Below are 23,451 nucleotides of genomic sequence, written 5' to 3'. Positions count from 1 at the left end.
AACAAAATATGCGTTTAGCTGCATGTATTTGGTGACATATAATTTAAATGTTACTAATTTAAATTTCTAATGGTATATATAATGACTTTAGTCTTTAGTGATATTTATTCGACTCTTTAGCAGTTTATTTAAAACACCCCATTAAAGTTTTTTGTGACTTTGGATATAGAGGCATTTTCAATGAATGTCACTATAGACTATATTAATTGTAACATATGTCACTAAAGGTCAAATAAAGTGTTAATAAATCATATTATAGTAGAATAGAGAATATAAGCTAATAATTTGACACTAGAAATTTAAATTAGTGATATTTTTTCAATGACCCAAAAGATATGCCAAAAAAATTGTTGTGCAATGTTATTGGAATAGAATACATATATCATTTTTATTCTCAAGAAGTATCATTTTGTAAAACCATACTTTTATTAAAGCCTGCCTTTATAGTTTAAATTTTCATTTGAGTCCCATATTATAGTACGTACCCAGTTAAAGATTTTAGGTTTAAGTATAGGTGTATAAATATAATTGCAATCGTTTGCAATCATAATTTTTTTAGAATCACTACTTAACTCCATATACTCCGACTTCGATACTTTTATTATCATCATAAAGTGTAATTTTATTGATTGGGATAAGATCAGAAAGCCCTACAGATAAAAGGGAAAAGAAAATTAATCATTCGATCTTTAATTGGTGGAGAATCGGACTCTTACCTAATTAATGATAAATTAGTAAGTTTATAACTATTAGAAGACCAACTAATTAGCAAATTTCTTGAGCCGAGAAACTCTTTGACCACGTCCTTATTTATAAATATGGATTGCCATCTTTCATCCCTCCCATAGCATGATAATAGATCATAAAGTTGATTATCCTAGATCACTTACTTTCATCTATCACAAGCAATAGATCAAACACTAAAGTGTCACCCATTCAATGCACTCCTCTCACCTTAATAAATATAGCAGCACTAGACCCTTAAAACTGCATAAGATCACAAATTAATTTACCACATTTTACTAATCATAAGAGAGGAAAAAAATAATAAAGATACTTAATTTTTAAAAAATAAAAAGAAAGACAATAATAATGGGCATGAAATTGGAAGGATTGGTTTGGGGTATAAGTTTAGTATGTGGGGTGTTTGTAGATTTGAGCAATGCACAAAGTTTAGTTCCTGCAATCTGCACATTTGGTGATTCTTCAGTGGATGTTGGAAATAATGATTATATTTACACTGTTTTTAAGGCTGATTATCCTCCTTATGGAAGGGATTTCATCAATCATAAACCTACTGGAAGATTTTGTAATGGCAAATTAGCCACTGATATCACTGGTACTTTCTTTGCTCCCTCTCATTACTTCTTAAATGTCTTTGTCTTTTATTTTTTTAATTGGTCAAAAAATTATTATTGTTAATTGTTTTTTATCATTTATCTACTTTTTCTCAAATAAAAGGACAATAAATAATTAATTTTTATTAATCGTTTTTTTAACAGTTAAATTAAACAATTGACTTAACAACTAATAATACAAAAACTATTGTTATTAGTGTTTACCATGATACTTCATTGATTAATCACTCGTAGCTCTTAATTTGCCTCATCTTTTGTTTAGTACCGTGTCATTTACTCATTTTTATTTTAGATTATGGCTATTTTTTTAGCAAGGGTAAAATGGGCTATCACCTACGATCTCAAATTTTATAGGGTCTAAATAATGTATTTTTATGTATAAGGTCGATATTAACTTGATTTAAATTTAGATATTATTTATGTTTATTACTAAATAAAATTATATTATACTTCCTTCGTTACCCATTATTTGCTACATTTCTTTTTGCACGTAAATCAATATATATTTTCATATTAAATATATTTATTTAATTTGATCGAAAAATTATGAAAATCACATATTAAAAAACTAGGTTTTAAGAAAAATAAAACAAAATCTCATATGACTATATTATTTCTTATACATGAGCCGGAATTACCGAAACAAGATTGGAGGATAATAGTGTTGCTATTCAAATGTAGCAAGTATTATGAAATGAAGGAAGTATATTACACTTTAATTTATAGAGGTTTTTTTTATCTTTCGCCCCAAAACCCAAAATAAACGAGATGCCCATGATTTTAGAGCATGATCTATTTACTCTATATATCCTCCTTATTTCTAAATGACCTTACTACTCTAACATATTCAATTTAACTTTTTAATCTCCGTGTTATTTTCACATGAAGTAAAATAACAGATACAGAATAATATACGCATGTAGAAATAAAAGTATATATATAATGATGATGACGGCGACAGTGTTTTGATGTTGTAGCTGATACTCTGGGCTTCACAACATACCCACCCGCATATTTAAGCCCACAAGCATCAGGAAAGAACCTTCTTATCGGTGCCAATTTTGCATCTGCCGGTTCAGGTTATGATGACAAAACAGCACTCCTCAGTGTAAGATTTGTTTAAAAATATTTTTTATACGAAGTACATACATCTGTATACTGACTTAAGTAGAAAATTAATGAGTAGATTTGAGGTTTCCTATATGTTGGTTGGGTGCAGAAAGCAATTTCACTGTCACAACAACTAGAGTTGTACAAGGAGTACCAAGGAAAGCTGGCTAAAGTAGGTGGTAGCAGCAAAGCAAAGTCAATCATAAAGGATGCTCTTTATTTAGTTAGTTTTGGAAGTAGTGATTGGATCCAAAACTATTATGTTAACCCTTTGATTAACAAGTTATATTCCCCTGATCAGTACTCTTCCTACCTTATTGGTATTTTCTCAAGCTTCATTCAGGTAATCATAAGTTACTATCAACCACAATTTAGCCTCGGAATTTTCAGACCATGATCCATGTCATTTGATTAAAAATCCTATAGAAAATTAAATTAGATAGCATGTAACACAGAAAAATAATATTTAGTTGGTTAAATACATTATATATGTATAAAGACAAATGTTCGACGCACCTTATATTATTTTAGATCATTCAGGTAATCATATGTTACTTTCATCAATCACAATTCAGGCTCGAACTTCTTAGATCATCATATGCAGATCTACACTTAAATATTAGGTAACACATGCTACCCATAAAATTTTTAAAAATTAGTTAACATTTTTAAGTTATATTGATTTAGGAATCAAGGAGTAATGAATTTTTGTGGGTAAAAATCTGACAAATTTTTTATTATTTTTAAATTATTTACTTCAATAAATTGATGCTACTCACGATTTTGGATTTTGGATCCGTTATTGTTAAGGTTATGGCCCGAGTCATTTCATTAAAGATCCTATAAAAAAATTAAATTGCATATAACATAGAAAATTAACAATTGAGTTAGTTCAATACATATATAAAGATGAGTGTTCAATCCACCTTATACTATTTTAGATTTGCCCTAAACTTTTATCGTATCCGTTTCTATTTATTTGTCACATTTTTAACAAAACTGTGAGAGTTTTTTGGTTAAACTGTGAAAAACAAATTGATACGGAGGAGTACTATTTTTGGTGTAAAAATGTGACACTTATGAATGTTGGCCTCTACAGAGCTTGTATGCATTAGGAGCAAGAAAAATTGGAGTGACTTCACTTCCTCCATTAGGTTGTGTACCAGCAACCATCACCTTATTTGGGTTTCATCAAGAAGGCTGTGTATCAAAAATCAACTCAGACGCCCAAAACTTCAATAAGAAGCTGAACTCAGCAGCTACTAAACTGTCTAAGCAGCATTCTAACCTTACCCTTGTTATTTTCGACATTTACACACCGTTCTACGGTTTAGTTCAGAATCCTTCTAAATCTGGTAAATCACCATCTTACATTATCAACAAGTAAAAAATCCAATACAAGCTTGATGAGATTAATTTTGCTGACATTTTCAGATATTGTGTAGGATTTGCTGAGGCCAGGAGAGGGTGCTGTGGGACAGGACTAGTCGAGACAACATCGTTGCTTTGTAATCCAAAGTCGATAGGAACATGCAAGAATGCTAGTAAGTATGTATTTTGGGACAGTGTGCATCCTTCTGAAGCTGCTAATCAGGTTCTGGCGGATACCCTCATCATCCAAGGCATTTCCCTCATCGGTTGATTGTGTTCTGTGAACCTCGTCTTTGTTGTTGCTACGATGTGTGAAAGTACTACGTATTTTTCTGCGTATCATTTTCAGTGCGAAGGAGATCAGTATGTATTGAAATATATGACACATTATACTCACATGAACTTATTATGTCGATTCAGTAGATATTGAAGTATTTATATCAGAAGATTTGTGTTTGTGTACATGATCAAATCCAAAATTAACCAATTTGCATATTTAAGTTCTATAAAACAACGTTTATTTCTGGACCAACCGTAAGATACAGAGCTAGACTAGTCAGTACTTCATGGGTAGACCTGGAAAAAAGGTCGATTGGTCGGAATTTGGGTCGGTTCAGACTATTAGCAAGCAATTTTTGCATATTATCATTGTACTTAGCATTGTCTAATGTGATGGAAAACACCTTTTGTTTAAGCTTTCAATCTTTTATAAGTCCAATTAAATTCTCATGTATCATGTTGGCATTATGAGGAAGAGGTACATGACATAAGACAATAATTTTATTGTATAACTTCAAATCATCAATATAAAGCGCATTTAATGAAAGATAACCCTCATCCACAATTGAATGCCACATATCAGTAGTTAAACAAAATTTTGAAGACACCTTAGTGCTCATTTTTTTTAACCTATGTTTTTCCTGTTTATGGACTTCTAAGCAATACTTCTTAGCGGTTTTTTTACAAATAAATTTACAATGTGCATTTAAGAAGCTATATATAGCTCGATTTCCAGCATTTTTAACAAATGGAAACTAATAACCATGTCTTATAATTGCCCTAGCCACTAGTTGCTTATACATGGCAAGGTCAAAATGTTTCAGATTACCCTTGTGTTTCTCACCCCATTTTTGTTTGTTAATTTCATTAGTTGCTCGTGCAAAGCAAGACTCGCTATGTCGCTTAATATTTGTTGTTCCATTATTCGAATGAGCAAGAATAGGACCTTGTTTGCAATACTTACAAAGAGCACTTGGAATATTATCCTCAAACATGTGGCCATCAAAACAATTATGGTCCTTTCAAACAGGAGAAGTCCCTTTTTTTTTTTAGATTCAAGCAGTGGCGATTCTATAATGATCGTAGCAGGTTGCTAAAAGACTGAACGTATAACTGTTACGTCATTCTTCTAAACTACCTCTTTGCTTATATAGACAGAAGAGGCAAGAAGTAGAGGAAAGGAAAAAAGCCAAAGTTAGTTACAATAACTACTTTTAGTTATAATAACAACTTCTTTATAACAGAAAGAACAACCTAAGAAATCAGTTATGGAAACTGATCAAGGTGGAGTAGAACAGCAATCTACTACGAACATTATAGATGTGCCACCGTCTGAATCAAAAAAGAAAATAGACTTCTCCTGTTTGGAAGGACTATGATTGTTTTGATGGCCACATGTTTGAGGATAATATTCCAAGAGCTCTTTGTAAGTATTGCAAACAGGGTTTCATTCTTGCTCATTCTAATAATGAAACAACAAATTTTAAGCGTCATAGTGAGTCTTGCTTTGCACGAGCAACTGATGAAATTAACAAACAAAAAAGGGGTGAGAAATAATTTGAAACATTTTGACCCTGCATTGTATAAGCAACTAGTTGCTCACATAATTATTCTTTTACATTTGCTGAAGATGCAAAAAATTGAGCTACACATAACTTCTTAAATGAAGATTGTATATTTATTTGTAGAAAAACCGTAAAGAAGTATTGCTTAGAAGCCCATAAACATGAAAAACGTAGGTTGAAGAAAAAAATAAGCATCAAGGTATCTTCCAATTTTTGCTTAAGTACTGATATGTGGCCTTCAATTGTGGATGAGGGTTACTTTTCATTAACTGCCCATTATATTAATGATGATTGAAAGTTACACAATAAAATTATTGCCTTTTATCATGTATCTCCTTATAATGCCAACATAATACATGAAAATTTAATTGGACTTATAAAAGATTGGAAGCTTCAATAAAAGGTGTTCTCCATCACATTAGACAATGCTAAGTACAATGATAATATGCAAAAAATGCTTGCTAATAGTCTAAGTGTGTATAATCCATTGTCTTCTTATGATGATTATTTTCATGTTCGTTGTAGTGCTCATATTTTGAACTTAATTGTTCAAGATGGTTTGAATACCATTAGAGATGAAATAAAAAAAACATTAAGACCTTACTTAAGTATATAAATGGTTCCGAAGCACGAAAAGCAAAGTTGAGGGAGTGTGTAATTGGTGTCGGTGTCAATATTTCTAAGAAGTTGTGGTCAAATTGTCCTATAAGATGGAATTCTACCTATATGATGCTTTAAAGGATATTGATTTACTGTCCTTGTTATGAAAACTTGAATACAATTGACAAAGAAAACTTCCTAATATTCCGACACATGATGATTGGTCAAAGGTTGAAAAAATTGTTGCACTTTTATAACCTTTTGATGACATAAGAAAACAGTTTTTGGAGAGAAATTATCCAATTGTCAACTTGTACTTTAAAAGTGTGTGGAGAAGTGAATGTATATTGGTACAATATGTACAATTTGCTGATATTGAAGATGTGTTTTTAAGAGATATGACAAAGAATATGAAAATGAAATTTGATAAATATTGGGAAAATAATAGTGTTGTTATTTCTTTTGCCGTCATGATGGATCCTCGTTATAAATTTCAACTGATCAAATATTATTTTGAATAATTGGATCCTCCAAATAGGTCGTGGAAAGTATGTAAGGAATGATATTCCTTATCGCCATGAAGTCAGTAGTAATGTCGAGAAGGATTATCTTCTTGTAAGTATTTTTTTAAAGTTCTTTATAATTATAATATTTACATACTAATCTTTTTAACTAAAAGTACTTTAATATACAATGACTTTAAATGCATTTATGGAGACTTCAACAATGCTCCATATCTAAATGAATGAGAAGGTTTAGACTTTGCCACTAGACTTGGAGGAACTTTTCTTTAGTGCTACAAACGATAATTAACCCTAGAATTTTTCTTATCATTTTAAATGAGTAGCTAAAGTTCTTATTCAACTAGAATAAAGATAAGTTAGGGTTAATAATTCCAAGTTCCAACCACTTTATTCATTCTTGAATCTCTATCAAGTACTCTATTTCACTTAGTTTGGCCGACCTCTTAAGTTACTCAAACCTCAAAAGTTTCCAATTTTCTCAAAAGTGCATATATTGATCCTCTTGGCACATAATCAAACCAAAATAAAAGAATTTTCTCTCGTTTTATCTCCAATATATGCAACTCCTAGGCCCTTGTTACGTCTTCAATTCCAATATTATGTCTTACAACATGTCCATTCATCCATTATAATGTGTGTATCTTAGCTACCCTCATTTTCTACAATGTTCTTTTATGAAATTCAAACATTCTAACTCATATAATAATGTTAGTCAAACAATAATCTGATAATAATTTTCCTAACCTTATTGACACATTTTTGTCACATATGATTACGATCATAACTCTCGATTTGAGCCGTCCAAAATGAATCCTATGTTCAACATCTTGATTAATATATGTGTCTTGATAAAAAAATTACCAACAGGTACTTGAAACACTTACTTGGACGGAGATCCTTATTCCTTCATATCAAACATTACACCACAATTGCTATGATACTCTATTCCAAAACGACATTTCATATATATTACTTTGGAATAACTTAAAACAATTTTGATTGTAACGCGTGCCTACACATCTCAAGATTACCATTGACTTCATCCCTGGTTTCTTTTGCAAATATGATGTCATCGGCGAATAAGATACATCTTGTAACTTCTCCCTCGATAAGTTCTTGGAATATTGTTTGATCCTTGGTGATTACATAGAACATTAACTTTGATGGTAACGGTGATTTGTTTTGATATTCTTAGTGATATTCTTAGTGATCATCTTTAAGCAATTATTAAATCTACTAAAATTTCAAAAACTTTGATAGTAATTTGCTAATTAATTTATTTTCATTTGAAACCTTTTTATAGTAAGAAAAATAGTGCGTTCAGAGTTGTCTTACATTTTACTGTCATGGCATCCCCATCTGCAGAAAACACAGGAGCAGCTCTAGAATGATACCACCTTCCTCCAACATTGATATGGCAGATGTTTGCAATATGTGAAGCATTCTGATATACTCCTCTATTAAGATTTAGGAATGTTAAAACCCAAATTTCCTGAAGCTAAAAATCCAATATAAATATATAATTCATCAGTTTTGCCAAGAACCAAATGTACGAAATCCACTAAATTTAGTTGTTACAGTCAAGAGAGACCAGATAGTAGTTTAGAGGAATATATTTCTCAAAATGACAAACTAACTAAGATCTCAATATGGAGTACCTGATTACCACCCATGTAAATCCAGAACAGATCAAAAACAATGAAGTGTTTTTGACTACACTGCTTTGCTCATATAGGTTATGCTATCTGATGGCGAGCTACAAGATCGCAATTGCAAAATGCCAGCCACCCAATGGATCTCTTACCCCCAGGGCTATGAAGATTGAACACAAGAAGTAATGATTCCTGGCTTAAAAACCTGTGACCAGGATTCATTGTTTGATTTCGCTTCAATTTCAGAGCTAATCGCTTGAAGTTCACTTCAAATGTCAATAAATCAGGAATCATCATTTATCATTAAAAAGGCGACAGCATTAACATATGTCATCGTTTAAATATGGGCCTATGGCAGATTCCTGGCTTATATACCTGTGACTTGGATTCATCAGTGGCAGAAAGTAAGCGAGGAAGTCAAGTTTCTCCAGGTAGTCCAACGTTGGAAAACAGCATTTCTGTAAGAAACCCCGAATTGACTGGGGTTCTTTTTGAAATGAGGGAGGAACAACAAAAAGTGCTACCAGTAATCTCCGCAAGTGCATTTTCCATCTTTGAAGCAATGAAACCTTCGGGCATCTCTGACAGTAATCTCTCTTTCAGTGACAGCAGAAATAAGCTTGATAGCATTATGACAATCTCCACATATTCTTAGATTTTTACCAACAAGGATAGGCTCTCCCTCTTTAGTTGACAGGAGCCCATATGCGACAGCCAGTTTCTCACTGTGATGAACTAGTCTCCTCACTCTTTCTTCTCCTATTCCATCATCCTTGACCAACGCCAATCGTACATCTGGGACATAACCAACATGTTTTATCTTTAATAGTATCTCCTCTAAGTACTCATATATTTCTCTTATCATGGGGTGTGAAGCATCTTCAGCCACAAAAATATGAACCTTCTTGTTTAGCTCAATCCAACTACACCCTGGCTTCTTTCTAAGGTTTCTGTTACGCATTAGCCTCCTAACCTTTGCAACATCATCCCATCTTTCAGCATCAGCGAACATATTGGCAAGCATGACATATGGAGCAGGATTTGAACCATCTGTCAGAAGCACTTGATTTGCCGCCTTAACAGCTAAGTCAATGTTACCATGTTTTCTGCAGGCGCCAAGCAAAGCGGCCCAGGCAATAGACCCAGGGTTATATGGCAACGATTCAATCAGCTGTTCAGCTTCAAGAAGTTTTCCAGCTCGGCCAAGCATGTCAATCATGCAGGAGTAATGTTCTGCTTCAGGAACGATCCCAAATTTCCTCTTCATCATATCAAAATACTTCTGACCTTCCTCAACTTTCCCAGTGTGTGCACATGCTGAAAGCACAGAAATGAAGGTTATAGCAGTAGGCATAATATCAATTTCAAGCATCCAATTGAAAAGATGCAGTGCTTCATGCCCAAGCCCATGCTGGGCATAACCATCAATTATGGTGTTCAAGGACACAACATTATGCTCCGGCATTGTATCAAACAACCGTCTAGCATCTTGAAGATTTCCACATTTCGCATACATAGCTACCAAGGCATTATTAACCGCTATCAGATTCGATGGTATATCAGACTTCAGAGCCAGTGAGTGGATCTGTTTTCCATGTGAAGGAGACTGCGAGCTTGAGCAAGCACTAATAACACAAACAAAGCTGCAATCATCTGGACGATAACCGACGCGCAACATATCTCTGAAACAAGTAACAGCCTCTTCAGATAACTCCTCAAACTGGGAATACCCGGAGATCATAGTATTCCACAGAACCAAATCACGCTCCGGAATTTCCTCAAATATTTTCTTACAATCCAACATACTACACCCACATTTAGAATACAAATCAATTAACCCACTTCCCACATGTGGATTTGAGTTAAACCCCATTTTGATCAACTGACCATGAAACTGAAGACCCCCTAACCGATCTACTAAGCTCGTAAAAGCAGTCAAAACACTAGCCAAAGTATACATATCAATATATAAACCCCTCTTAACCATTTCTTGAAACAATTCTAGAGCTTTTACTCCTTCCTTATGTTGTCCATATGCAACAATCATAGCATTCCAAGACACTTCATCTTCCCTCCCATTCATCTCACAAAACACCCTCTTAGCTTCATTCAAAAACCCATTTTTGCTATAACAACTCACAAGAGAATTATTAACAGAAGCGTACAAAACATCATACCCTCCTTTAACAACCAAACAATGCAATTGTGTTATCAATAAAACATTATTAACGGAAGCTGAAATAATAGAAGAGAAACTAAACCCGTCTAGCTCCAAACCAATATCTCTAATTCCATCAAAAAGCTTAAGGGCAGGCCAAATCTCCCCTCTATTAGCATACGCTGCAATGAGAGTATTGAAAGACACAATATCTGGTTCAGGAATTTTGTCGAACAGTTGGTGGGCAATTTGAATTTGACCTTCTTTTACGTATGCTGCGATAATGGTATTGTAAGAGAAGACATTTGGATATGGAGTAAGATTGAAAGTGTTGCGTGCTGCAGAAAGATGGCGGCATTTTGAGTAGAGTAGAATGAAGTGGTTGGAAAGAAATATTGAAGGAGGAATCACAGATTTTATGTAAAGGGTATGAAGAGATTTTCCTGTTAGAAGATTTTTGTGGGCAATGCAAGATTTTAGTAATTGACAGAAGTTGATTAGAGTAAACCATGAAGTTTGGTACATCTATAAGAAGAATGATGAACAATGAATGAACTAAAAGTCTATTAACATTTTTGTCATAGCCCTGGTTTCATGCTGATACAAGTTTTAAAAGTAAGTATTTTAGTTTTAATTTCAATCCTTAAACATCGTTACCCTTTTTATTTTTTCGCCACTTCAAAATAAAATTATAAATTTGTCCCTAAACTTAAAACAATTACAATTTTACCACCCCTTAAAATTTCTTATTTATAATAATAATAATAATATTTAAAAAAATAAATTAAATATAATAATTAAAACAACAATAAAAATTTAATAATAATAATAATAATAATAACAATCACAATAATAATAATAATAATAATAACAATAATAATAATAATAATAATAATAATAATAATAATAATAATAATATAAATAAAATTAATAAAAATTTAAAAAAAAAAACAAAAAACCCAGTCGCAAGAAAAATCGTGAGCCAATCGCGGTTCAGTCGTAGAAAAAACCGCGGCTGGACCGCGGTTGGCTCGCAGGTTTTCTTGCGACTGGGTTTTTTTAAAAAAAAAATTTATTAATTTTATTTGTATTATTATTGTTGTTATTATTATTATTGTTGTTGTTATTATTATTATTATTATTATTATTATTATTATTATTATTATTATGATTATTATTATTATTATTATTATTATTATTATTATTATTATTATTATTATTATTATTATTATTATTATTATTATTGTGATTGTTATTGTTATTTTTTTTGTTTAAATTATTAATAAAAAATTAAAAATTAATTAACAACTAAATTTTAATTAATATATTATTATTATATTAAAAAATAATTAAACATTCAAATAAATTATCTAAAATTCAAAACTAATTATTATAATAACATTATCATAATATAATAATATATTAAAATAAAATAATTTATTACAACATTTATTAAATAACAATAACTTAATCGCACTTAATAACACTATTATAATTTTAAAAACATTAAATTTAAAGAAGAATATAAAAAAGTTAACAATAATAATAATAAAAAAAATATTTAAAAAAATAAATTTAATATAAAAATTTAATAATAATAATAATAATAATAATAATAATAATAATAATAACAATAATAATAATAATAATAATAATAATAATAATAATAATAATAGCAACAACAACAACAACAATAATAATAATAACAACAATAATAATATAAATAAAATTAATAATAATTTTTAAAAAAACAAAAAAAAAATACCCAGTCGCAAGAAAACCGTGGTCTAGCCGCGGTTTTTCTGCGACTGGGTTTTTTTTTTTGTTTTTTTAAAAATTATTATTAATTTCATTTATATTATTTTTTTTTTAATTATTATATTTAATTTATTTTTTAAATATTATTATTATTATTATTATTATTATTATTATTATTATTATTAGTATTAGTATAAATAAGAAATTTTAAGGAGATGGAAAAATTGTAATTTTTTAAAGTCCAGAGATAAATTCGTAATTTTATTTTAGAGGTGGCGATAAAATAAAAAGGGGTGACGAAGTTTAATAACACCCTTTTAATTTTATGAAACTCATAGATACTCATTACTATTACTATTGTAATACCCCAAGTTTAGTTTGAAAAAGAAATGATAGACTACTCATATCAACAAGGTGCATCTTTTTTTCTAGGGAGCCCATTTGCTAAGAACTCCACAGGGGAGCAATCTTAAGATGGATGACTTCCTGGGAAGTTTTTCCGGGTGCGCACGAGTGAGGCCAAAGTGCGCTGGAAAGACTTGTGTTGATTTGTGGGGCTAGTTTACAGTCTCCAAGAGTAGTCACCAGCGGTCCGAGGGGCCGGGGTGTTACAACTATATTCCGTCTCTTAGAGATTGTTATGATTGTCTTTTATTGCAGTGTATTTTAGTGATAATTTTGGTTATAAAGAATAAATCAAAATAATTTAAAATGTATAAATAATAAGATCATTTCAACAGGTCTCATAAGAAACGGACTGTAAATTTTAATCTTATCATTGCTGATCTCTTTAGTAATATAATATACATGATAAATAGATTTCATTTCTTAATGTCATTCAACCACTTACCTTTTGTCTTATACTCACCTTTTAAATTGCTCTCTCTATCTTCAAAAGATCGCAATACTTTTTACTTTAATTAGTCCGTCATTTTAACTACGCTACATTTCTAATTTGAGTAATGGTCTCACTCTTTTCTTTAATTTTCATACACACATCTTTTTCATTTTCTCTTACTTTTAATCTCACATACATAATTTAATTGTCTTCATACGACCAATGTTGTGATGTTGCAATTTCTTAGAACAGATAGGACATAAATACTATTAAAGACACTAACAAAATTCTCATACACACATCTTCTTTCATTTTCTTTTACAACTAAATTACTAATAGTGTTGATCTAACTTTTTGATTCGGCCATAAGACTTAAAAAAATTTATAGGCAAAAAGAGGAAATTAATTATTTTTTATAATAGTGAAAACTAAACTTATATCACAAACTAAAAAAGGGAAAACTCTACTTAATCAATAGCTAGACTTATCTAATTCTCATTGATCCAAATTTTAATGTAATAACATAATAAAACTTAATGTAATTTAAATTTTTAATACAACAAGCTTCTAAAATTTATTATGATCAGATTGTTTTTGGTATTAATAATCGGATAGACAATGAAATTTGATGTAATTTAACACAAAAATTAATTTATAAAGACTAAAGTAGATCATAATAGTAGAAAAAAAATTTCGTATATTACGATTTTTTAGGTCTTATATACTGCGGTATAGACCTCAAGAACTTGAAATCGCAGCAAATAAAGTTTAGTTGATGCTTCGGTTTAAAAACAGAGCATAAGCCACTATATGAAGCATATAATGTAAAAAAAAATTTCCTAATTTTACCAATTATTTTTATGCTTCGTTATAAATTAAACTGTAACATATATCACATAATTGATAGCTTTTTTTTCCAGTAGTGTCAATTTAATTCACACATCAAAAGTGAATCGCATAACTTCAATCATCCATGATTATATATTAAGTATGATGGAAGTACTTTTGCAACAATGAAAACATACTCGATCCTTACACTTTCTTTTTAAAGACAACTTAAAATGCGTAGGAACAAATATAGAAAGGTGAACTGAAGCGAGTTGAACCAGTTGCCGGAAACAATGACAAATGGCAACCTTTCAACTGAGAAAAAGGGATGAAGGACATTCAATAGAATCACACCATTTAGAAGCCAAAACCACCTAGGAGACTGCCCAGGAAACTGCACAAATTCAAATCATTATAAATTAGTATCAGCTTTTCCCCCATTTATAGTATCTATGTCCTATCTGTCCTAAGAAACTGCAACACCACGACATTATACGTTTATTAAAATAATGAAGACAACTAAATTATGTTTGTGAGATTAAAAATAAGAGAAAATGAAAGAAGATGTGTGTATGAGAATTAAAGAAAGGAGTGAGACCATTACTCAAAATAGAAATCTAGCATAGTTAAAATGACGGACTAATTAAAGTGAAAAGTGTTATGATCTTTTGGAGACAGAGGGAGCAATTTAAAAGGTGAGTATAAGACAAAAGGTAAGTGGTTGAATGACATTAAGAAATAAAATCTATTTATCATGTATATTATATACTAAAGAGATTAGCAATGATAAGATTACTATTTACAGCCCGTTTTGTATGAGACCGTCTCATGGTGAAACGACCTCAAAATAAGAAACTTATAAGCTAAAATTTCACAAATTCTTGTGAAAGACGGTCTCTTTGAGAGACCATCTCTAGTTGGGCCGGCCCATTACATATTTTTTGAAATATTGTACTTAGGCATTAATAAGAAACTGAAATTAGGCATTAAGGATACAGTAAGTAAGTATTAAGGATAATGTAAGTAGGCATTAAAAATAGGGTAAGTAGACATTAATCTTTAATAGGTTGGGCTTAAAATACATCTCTCAAAGAGACGGTCTCTCAAGAGCCTAGTAGTTAAAAGTTTCTATTATTAGGCTATTCAAACCAAGTATGAGGCATGCTCATACAAGAATTTGCGTAATATTTATTGATAACAGATAGGGATTTGTTTCCAAAGAGTAAACCAGTATCCAAATCATGCAAGTATGAAGTATGCAACCAACAAAAACCATAATATAATCCAAAGAATGGAAAGGATAAGTAATTCAGAAAAAAATAACCTGATAGCAGTAAAACCATCACTTCCAAAAGTACCGGTGCTTCCAAATCCAAAGGCATTGTTAGAAAGAGCATCATTAGGAGTATTAATTTTCCCCATCATTTCAAAGAACATCTTCATTGCTTCTCCAGACCCATTAATACTGTTACCATAATTGCTAGGGGTAGGGATAGGGGGGTTAAAACTAGGATAATTATAATTATGATTATAACCATAATAATTAGGAATACTTGCAGGAATAGTACTACTTGCAAGCATTATTTTCATATACTGATCCATCATTTGAGATTGTGCTTGAACTTGTTGATTTATCTGTTGCTGAAGAAGAAAATTATAATTATTATAAAATTCTTGTTGTTGATTTATAAAACTCTCCCATCCAAGAGAGAAATTAGTATTATTGCTAACATTTAAGGAATTTTGATAAGAATTAGTACTATTATTTCCTGGTTTTTGAGAAGTACTTTGAGGAATGACTAGATTTGGGTATTTCTTTTCTAGCTCTTGTTTGATTTCTTGTAATTTTTCTTTGGGAAAAGTACCATTTTGAGCCAGTTTTTCTAGTATTTCTATGGCTTCTAGAATCTTTTTGATGGTTGCTTCATCATTGGTTTGTGTTGTGGGTGTGGAGCTTGAAGAAGGAAATGAAAACCCATTTGAGGAAGAAGAAGATCCGAATAATGGGTTGGCAGGTGTGGAGGGGGAGGATCCGAACACGAATGAAGGAATGCTTGAAGATGAAGAGGAAGATGAAGAATTGTTGGAGGAGAATCCTGGAAATTTTGCCATTGGTGTTGTTTAAACTATTAGTATATTATATATATTCTTATTGATTGATTACAAGGAGATGAACTGAAGTATATAAAGATTAAGTAATTATGATAATGAATTCTTATGGAAGACTTGGGAAAGTCAACTCTACTACTGATCAATTGTAAGATGCCCAAGTCTACAAAGAGGATCGTGGAAGCAGATGGGAGAGTTGACTTTGTGGCCTAGCCAAAGTCCAAATAATTGACTTTGTAAACTAATTTTAGGGTCATCATTCAAGTGTTGTTCTTTTCCTCTTTATTTTTGAAAGAAAAGTGTATAACTTTTATTATTGTCTACTAGTGATACCATTTAGCTTAAACTTATATGAAAAGTCATGTCATTCGCATGGTATGAAGTTTTATTTCTAATCTCTACCTTAATCTTCGTCAATTCAATATCCATGTGTCACGGGCTCACTTATTCACCTAGTGAAAACCGTGCGGCACTAGTGTCAATGACAAATGATTGCACTAGCTCAGCCTCAAACTCGACCCTTTAAGTGTGCAAGCCGATGAGCTTGGTTAGACTTGCTAAGGAAAGACTTAGTAAGAAAGTATTTGTGTGGGAAAAAGGCTTTGTATTGATATTTTATAAGAGAGTTAGATACTTACAAGAGCTATTGGAACCTGTTGGAACTTGAATGCAAAAATAAACCTAAGAGCCTATTTTTAGGCAAGGCCCCTTACCTTGGGGTCATTCTAGAATGCTCCTAACCTAGAGTTCTCTAGAATGCCCTACACTACTCTCCTAGAGTATGTACATGTCTAGAAAGACCTATATGGTTATAGACATGCCCTGAACACTCTAAAATACACCACACGATTCTATACTATTATAGTATGTTCTAGTATTTACAAGATAGAGCGAGAACCTTCTAGCACCTTCCAGACCCTTTGAGTATGCTAGTACTTTCTAGCATACTCTAGTACCTTCATGAATGTACTAGATGCCTCTAGCACATTCTAGATCCTTCATGAGTGTTCTAAATGCTTCTAGAATACCCTAGAATAGTCTAGAAGCCGCTAGACCATTCTAGAACCTTCCTGATGCTTCTTATGTAGGAAATGCCGAGAAAAATGTAAAATTGACGACACGGACCGATCCAACTATGTTTGACCGGGTCACATGGAATAATAATGACTATTATGAAAAAAAAAAAAACATGTAAAGGAAAGATTTCTACAAGCATCGGCTCCAAAAATAATGTCAAAAATGCCAAAGCATTAATCCAATATATACGGGCCTCTATATAGCAACCAAAATGAAATTTCACGTCACATATTGCGTATAAAAAGAACTGAAATAGCATGAATAATTCGACTTGATGTTCAACAGTTGGTGAAGCCAAAGAATAAGATGTGTACAAATGAAGGTTCAAGTATGAATGTATCGCTTACATGGTGGTTGAATCAGTAGGTTCTAGGCCACAGCAACGTCGCAAATCACCAGAAGAACACACCACTCTGCTGCATCCGATCTTATCGGGCAGGTTTGATCCTTGGCATAGCAGAAAAGACCAGGCAACAAAAAAATATTAAGTTCTTAAAACCCATCTTATTTTGCCTCGCTTACTTCAGAGCTAGGCTCCAAATTGTTATCGCCTTCTCTGTTGTTCTGCATCTCTAACAGCTTTTGTTCTTCCTCTTGGCTATTTTGAGCTTCTGCAGCTTTCACTGGCTTTGGTTTGCTTGTTGACTGCTGATACAAAACACCACCCAACATACAGATAAGAAGTCCAACTGTACCCACAAGAGTTGAATGTTTGTCCCAGATGACAAGGTTGATAACTACTGTTAGTAACTTGTTTACTATTCCAAGAACTGTGAAGCCTGCAGCAGAGATTGCTTTTCGGCAAGAAAAGCCAAAGAAAGAGATAGATAGTCCGAACAAGCATGATAACCCAACTGGCAGGATGACGCCAAACGAATACCAGTCGGACTCATCGGTTATCTCGTGTTTTATCTTCTTCAGCTCGCCCATAATGAGCAGTTCTAGAGGAAATAAAAGGAGAGCTTCGAGATTGTTGTACAATACCAACCCCCATGTGTTCAATCCAATGGTCATAACCACATGTTTTATGTAAACAAAATCAATTGACATGCTTACTAGGTAAGCTAAAGCCCAGCTATAAGCCATCACTGTGAATTGATAATCTGTAATCATGTACATAACACTTCCACCGAAGATGGTGGCAAGTGAGGCCCAAGTTTTAGCCGATGGCCATGGCTGATGCAGATAGGTTCTCTCCAATTGCAACAAAAATGGGGACTGCTGAACGAAAGACAATGAATGTGTCTACGTTGGCATGGAGGAGGAGCTCACTATTGGTGAAAAGAGACAGAATGAAGATGATTGCAGCAGGAAGGAACCGCCACATGGTCATAAGGTCAAGGCGGTTATGTTCTACCCAATTAAGCCACCCACAAACTAAAACGCCTGCAGCACTGGTGAAATACTGCAGTGCAGTGAGTGCGCCAGGATATGGGAATTTCATTACAGCTCATTTATTGATGATCGAGAGTAACGATGCTGAAAGGCAATACCCAGGAGCTACTCCATATACAGATGCAGGCTGCAACAAGATGGTATACCACGTCACTTGTACTTCAGACTCAAAGGATCCATTAGTATCAGAATTTTTATTCACATCAGCGGACTTTGGATTCTCGAGGTCAGCAGACATCTGTAACAAAGCTTCAAAAATTCAGACGAGTTTGTTTGCTGAAACAACCAACATATGACTTAAGTGGAGCTCTTTTGTACTTAAAATTCCATTCAAGAAGTCAGCAAGTTTTAAATCACAGCTGTAAATTATTAACGCAATCAAAAACCAAGTCAGACCATTAAAACAGTCTCCATAACTGATCTACATGGATGGTGATTACAATCAAGGTCCAAGGAACTCTGGAGATTTTAGATCAACAAAAAGGTCTACTGAGGATATTTGGATCAAACTTTAGTTTAATAATGCAACAAAAGATGTGAACTTGCATATGAACTTGGCAGAAAGACCACTCCTTCAAGAGCTAAGCACAATTAACCAGATACAAAGTAAGAACTAATCAAACCCTAAAATTACAAAGAAAGGTGACAGAGTCCCATGGATAGAAAAATCTTAATTTTCATTATTAATCAACAAAAGGTTGGCATTACATCCTAAAGAAGCTTATTATATATAGGGGCATCATCATATATAAAAACCTCAAGTGACATTAGTCTAAGCCATAAAAAATGAAGGCAAAAATTAATTCAAATAAAAGAATTATATGTAAACTATTGAAAATAAGATCTAATTTACAGTAACTTTTAAAATGGTACATTAGATTACAAAGAATTAGTGACTAAGAAAATATACGCAACTCATGCCTGGTCAGTCATGGTTTCTGTATAATTTGAACTACTTGCATCATATGCATACCCATGCTAGTCAAGTGCCCACCGTGGCATCCATGATCTGGAAGTTCCATTTAACACATTCATCCTTAAGTAACCCAAATCATACAAAACCAATTTTTTCTGAGAAAATTTTCAGGTAAGAAAATCCTACAAATTAGTCATTTCAAAATCAAATAAACAACCAACTAGAACCAAGTTGATATCCTAAAATAAGGAGATAACACAATGTTTAAATAGCAACTTTGGAGAGAAAAGAAAGGAAAGGAAGAGGAAGGGGAAGGGGAACGGAGAGAAGGGAAAGAAAGGGAAGAGAAATAGAAGGGAAGAAAGTCATGTTTGTTAGGAAAGAAGAGAAGAGAAATGAAGGGAGATAAGAGTTTTCCCCTCAAATCTTTCCAACTTTGGAAAGATCGATACCTTAACAAAAAAACATACACCCAATCCCTCCAAATCCGTTCCCTCTTATTTTGTTATCCAAACAAGAGATCCCTCATCCCTCCAAATTCCTCCCCTTCCTTTCCCTCCATTTCCTTCAATCCAAACACACTCTAAAAGGTCACAAAAGCTCCCGTTTTAGATTATGCAAGTGTTGGAAATTCATCTTGTATTATATTGAGTATTTATAATACCAGAGCGGCTTTTCCTATGACATTACAACAACAATGTCAAAACCTTAATCCCAAAACATTGGAATCGGCTAAATGAACTATTAAATCAATCTTAGTGATCATCCACGTGGATCCACCTTTTTAATTCATTTTGATTATCTGCCAACTTAACTCGTAAATCTAGATTATTCATATCTTTTTCCACTCTTGCCTCCAAGTCATATTTGGTCTTCCTTGCCTTCTTGTTAAATCTCTTAAGTTACAAAACTTCTGATCTTCCTTACCAGTTTGTCAACATTCTTCCCATTGAAGATGCAAAACCCACCTTAAAACTCTTTTATTTTATCCTCACTATCTACAACGTTTAAAACTTTTTTTATATCTTAGTTTCGTTTTCTATCCTTCAAAGTATATCCACACATCTATCAGAGTATCCACATTTTCTATCACATGACTTCTTAAAGTTTCTAAAATTAGTTAAGATTTTAGGAGCTAAGATTACAGTTTTCCACAATTTTGCATAACACTCCCGTCATAGCTCTCCAATTCAACTCACAATTCTCCCTCTTCCTCATTCTTTCCCCAACCAGATTCTCTTTCCTAGCCCAAGCCTTACCACAACAACAACACCACCGCAAACCCTAACACTAATCAAACTGAAAACTAATTTCTTCTATCACCCTTTTCCTTCACCTTATGTTCCAAATTCACTTCACTAGAACACTAAACACCTCAATTTTGGTGCCATCATGCTTTGAACCACTATTACCAAAAATGGTTTGCACCAAAAAGGTCTCTCTCAAGGTTGCTCTCAAAATCATTTTCATTTCCTCTTTCGCCCCTTTGAAAAAATTCACACATCTTTCCTCATTCCCTATTGTGCAACTCAAGATATACTTTTATATCAAACCATGATTACTACAGTATAATTAAACAATGAAACATTTCTTTACTGTCGTTTAATCTAACGATAGTAGTTATTAAAGGTTACAGTAACTAACGAAGGGATTGAGAGGTTGAGGGCGTGGTAAAGTAGAGAGGATAGGATGGAGATGACTTATTGGTGGTTTTCAGTGGTTCGACAATCGTGTTAGCTGTTTAGTGTGGGTGAGCTTCAACAGGTAGGAGCTAGCGACAAAGATGAGAGAGCAACTAAACAGAGAGACAGGTAGACAACAAAAGATATTTGTATAATAGGGTGCAAGTCACATAGGACTGTTAAAGGAAGGAACTTTTACAATGCAGCCAACGCAATGCGATGCGGCCTTATTTTTACACTACGATGTGATATCAACATATTGGCAAATCAAATGAAGAAAAAAAAGTGACAGTAAACATTAACAGATTACATTCAAAACCTGAGAATGGGGCCTGAACGAATTCAATGAAAAGCTAAAAACAACCCTGAATACAATTTCTGGATTGAAGAAAATTTTACAAAATTAGGCCCCAAATGTTCAAACTAAATCTCCCTACGTGTTTCCCAGGCTGAAGGAAAAAGAAAATTAGAGCAATCATTCCAGTTGACAAGTGAAAACTAGTTTATCTAATGTGGATGATTTCATGCTTATTGCGGCCTATAATAATTACCACTGTGATGTGGTGATGCAGCCAATATGCTGCGCAATGATGTCTAAGAAAGTACCAACAAAATCCAATTAATCCATTGAAGTTAACAATATAGTTCTTGAGCAGATTAATTCTCGTATACCTTTATACCATAACACTTTCATAATAACCACAAGATCGACATCCCATTTTTTATTCTCCCTCCTACTCCCCTCTATTCCTCACAGTTTTATGGGCAAAATAGATGTAGTTAGGTTTATGGATGAAGTTCTAAACATGAAGTAGAGATGAGGCACATCTATTATAGCATTTAAGACGCTTATGAATTTGGCCAGACCCCGTGTGATATACACATGTTCCACGGAAACAAGCACATCTAGGACCAAGGGTGAGGGTAGTAGGTTGCTGGGATTTCTGTGTTTGTCGTGTATAGAGTTTTGCTATGAGTTACTATGATCTCTGTCAAAGGGATTGGTTTTGGTTAATGTAATGTGAAAATAATCAGACAGACCAAATTTTGCCCTTGTTCATTAAACTTACCCACAACCTGCCCTAGGTCTACTGTTTACTATGGACACAAAAAAATACACATTGTTCACATCTCTCTACTTACTGGAAATAACTCTCAATCAGTTGCAAAGCCCAGAATATAGAGGAAGGGAGTACCGACACAAAAAATATTCAAGAGGAAATCACTTTTCGCCGGTAACAATCAAATTCAGCAATCACTAATAGTCTTACGCAATCTCAGATGTACCAATCAGTCAATCACCCTAATTTCAGTTAAGCCATTTCAGAACAATTCAAAAGTCTTCAATAAACTTAAACTAAAAGCTCTAAAGATTGAGATTGTAAAACTAAAAACACCCAAAAGAAGAAATTAGGAATACCCATTTAGATGCAAAGAAATTTGAGCAACTATTTACCATAAAATGGGGGCAACAAAATGCAAGCTATAATCCAGTGATCCTTGCTGTATTGCCTAGCTGTCTGCTTCCATCACGCAATAAAGAGTCCGACCTTCAATCTTGAAGATGTACATATTCAGATTAATACAAAAATCAAAATGATTGCAAATAAAAATGAGTTATCATAAAAAAAATATCCAGATTAATCACTAAAACAACGGAAATAATAACATATTGAGAAAGAGGAAGGGGAAGATACCCAGATGCAAAGAGCTATAAGAGATTGCGATGGAAGTAACCAAACACCATTACAGGATAGAAATTAGTATGGTGTCTGGTGAGAATGAGAGGAAAATAGAGAGGATGCAGAATGTAATGAACTAGACTTGAGTAGAGAAAGTTGACGACAACGATTACTGCAAAGAGAAACCAGAGAAAGAGACTGTTGAGACTTTAGTGCGGGAATTGGGTATAGTGGAAGACCGGGAACTAGGGGTCCAGGACGTACCCGTTCCGGACTCGCTCTTTTTAAGGGTCTGGGTCTTATTTTTTGAGACCCATTGAATTCGGGTCGGATCTGGATTCAGAAAATATTTGACGGGTCTGGGTCCGGGTCTCAAGGTGTATTTGAATTTTTTTTTACTTTTTAGTAATTATTTTGTATTTGAATTTCATGGATTCGAACAAGTGTTTGTAATACGAGAATAAGTTGCTTACAAAAATAAAAAAGACTCCAAAAATGTTCAATTTTGACAATCAAAGAGACTTTGTTTAAGACCCATTAAAGACCCAT

At 32.9% G+C, this 23,451-nt stretch overlaps 2 protein-coding genes and 1 pseudogene across 4 annotated transcripts; 1 reads left to right on the top strand and 2 right to left on the bottom strand.

Moving 5' to 3' along the window:
* Window positions 1–867: 867 nt before the first annotated feature.
* Window positions 868–4,915, top strand: LOC130800230 (GDSL esterase/lipase APG-like). The gene is made up of 5 exons (XM_057663678.1): window positions 868–1,339; window positions 2,336–2,466; window positions 2,578–2,811; window positions 3,568–3,823; window positions 3,914–4,915. Exons 1-5 carry the CDS (start codon window positions 1,093–1,095, stop codon window positions 4,108–4,110), a joined length of 1,065 nt encoding a protein of 354 aa, XP_057519661.1. The 5' UTR covers window positions 868–1,092; the 3' UTR covers window positions 4,111–4,915.
* A 3,227-nt stretch (window positions 4,916–8,142) lies between these two features.
* On the bottom strand, window positions 8,143–11,221 carry LOC130800213 (pentatricopeptide repeat-containing protein At3g49710). 3 transcript variants are annotated; one of them, XM_057663667.1, is made up of 3 exons: window positions 8,835–11,221; window positions 8,466–8,725; window positions 8,143–8,305 (listed from the first exon to the last, which is right to left on the bottom strand). In XM_057663667.1, the coding sequence occupies exon 1, from the start codon at window positions 11,140–11,142 to the stop codon at window positions 8,980–8,982; it is 2,163 nt and encodes a 720-aa protein (XP_057519650.1). In that variant the 5' UTR covers window positions 11,143–11,221; the 3' UTR covers window positions 8,143–8,305; window positions 8,466–8,725; window positions 8,835–8,979. The 3 variants fall into 3 exon arrangements, with proteins under 3 accessions (XP_057519650.1, XP_057519636.1, XP_057519644.1); XM_057663653.1 differs by having other exon boundaries at window positions 8,466–11,221; XM_057663661.1 differs by having other exon boundaries at window positions 8,143–8,264; window positions 8,466–11,221.
* Window positions 11,222–14,162: 2,941 nt separating this feature from the next.
* Window positions 14,163–23,137, bottom strand: LOC130800201 (GDP-mannose transporter GONST3-like; annotated as a pseudogene).
* Between the last annotated feature and the right edge of the window lie 314 nt (window positions 23,138–23,451).

Source organism: Amaranthus tricolor, chromosome 1 (assembly GCF_026212465.1).
Source record: "Amaranthus tricolor cultivar Red isolate AtriRed21 chromosome 1, ASM2621246v1, whole genome shotgun sequence".
NCBI lineage: Eukaryota > Viridiplantae > Streptophyta > Magnoliopsida > Caryophyllales > Amaranthaceae > Amaranthus > Amaranthus tricolor.
The sequence above is the reverse complement of the archived record's forward strand: the minus strand, read 5'-3'. Positions and strand labels throughout refer to the sequence as shown.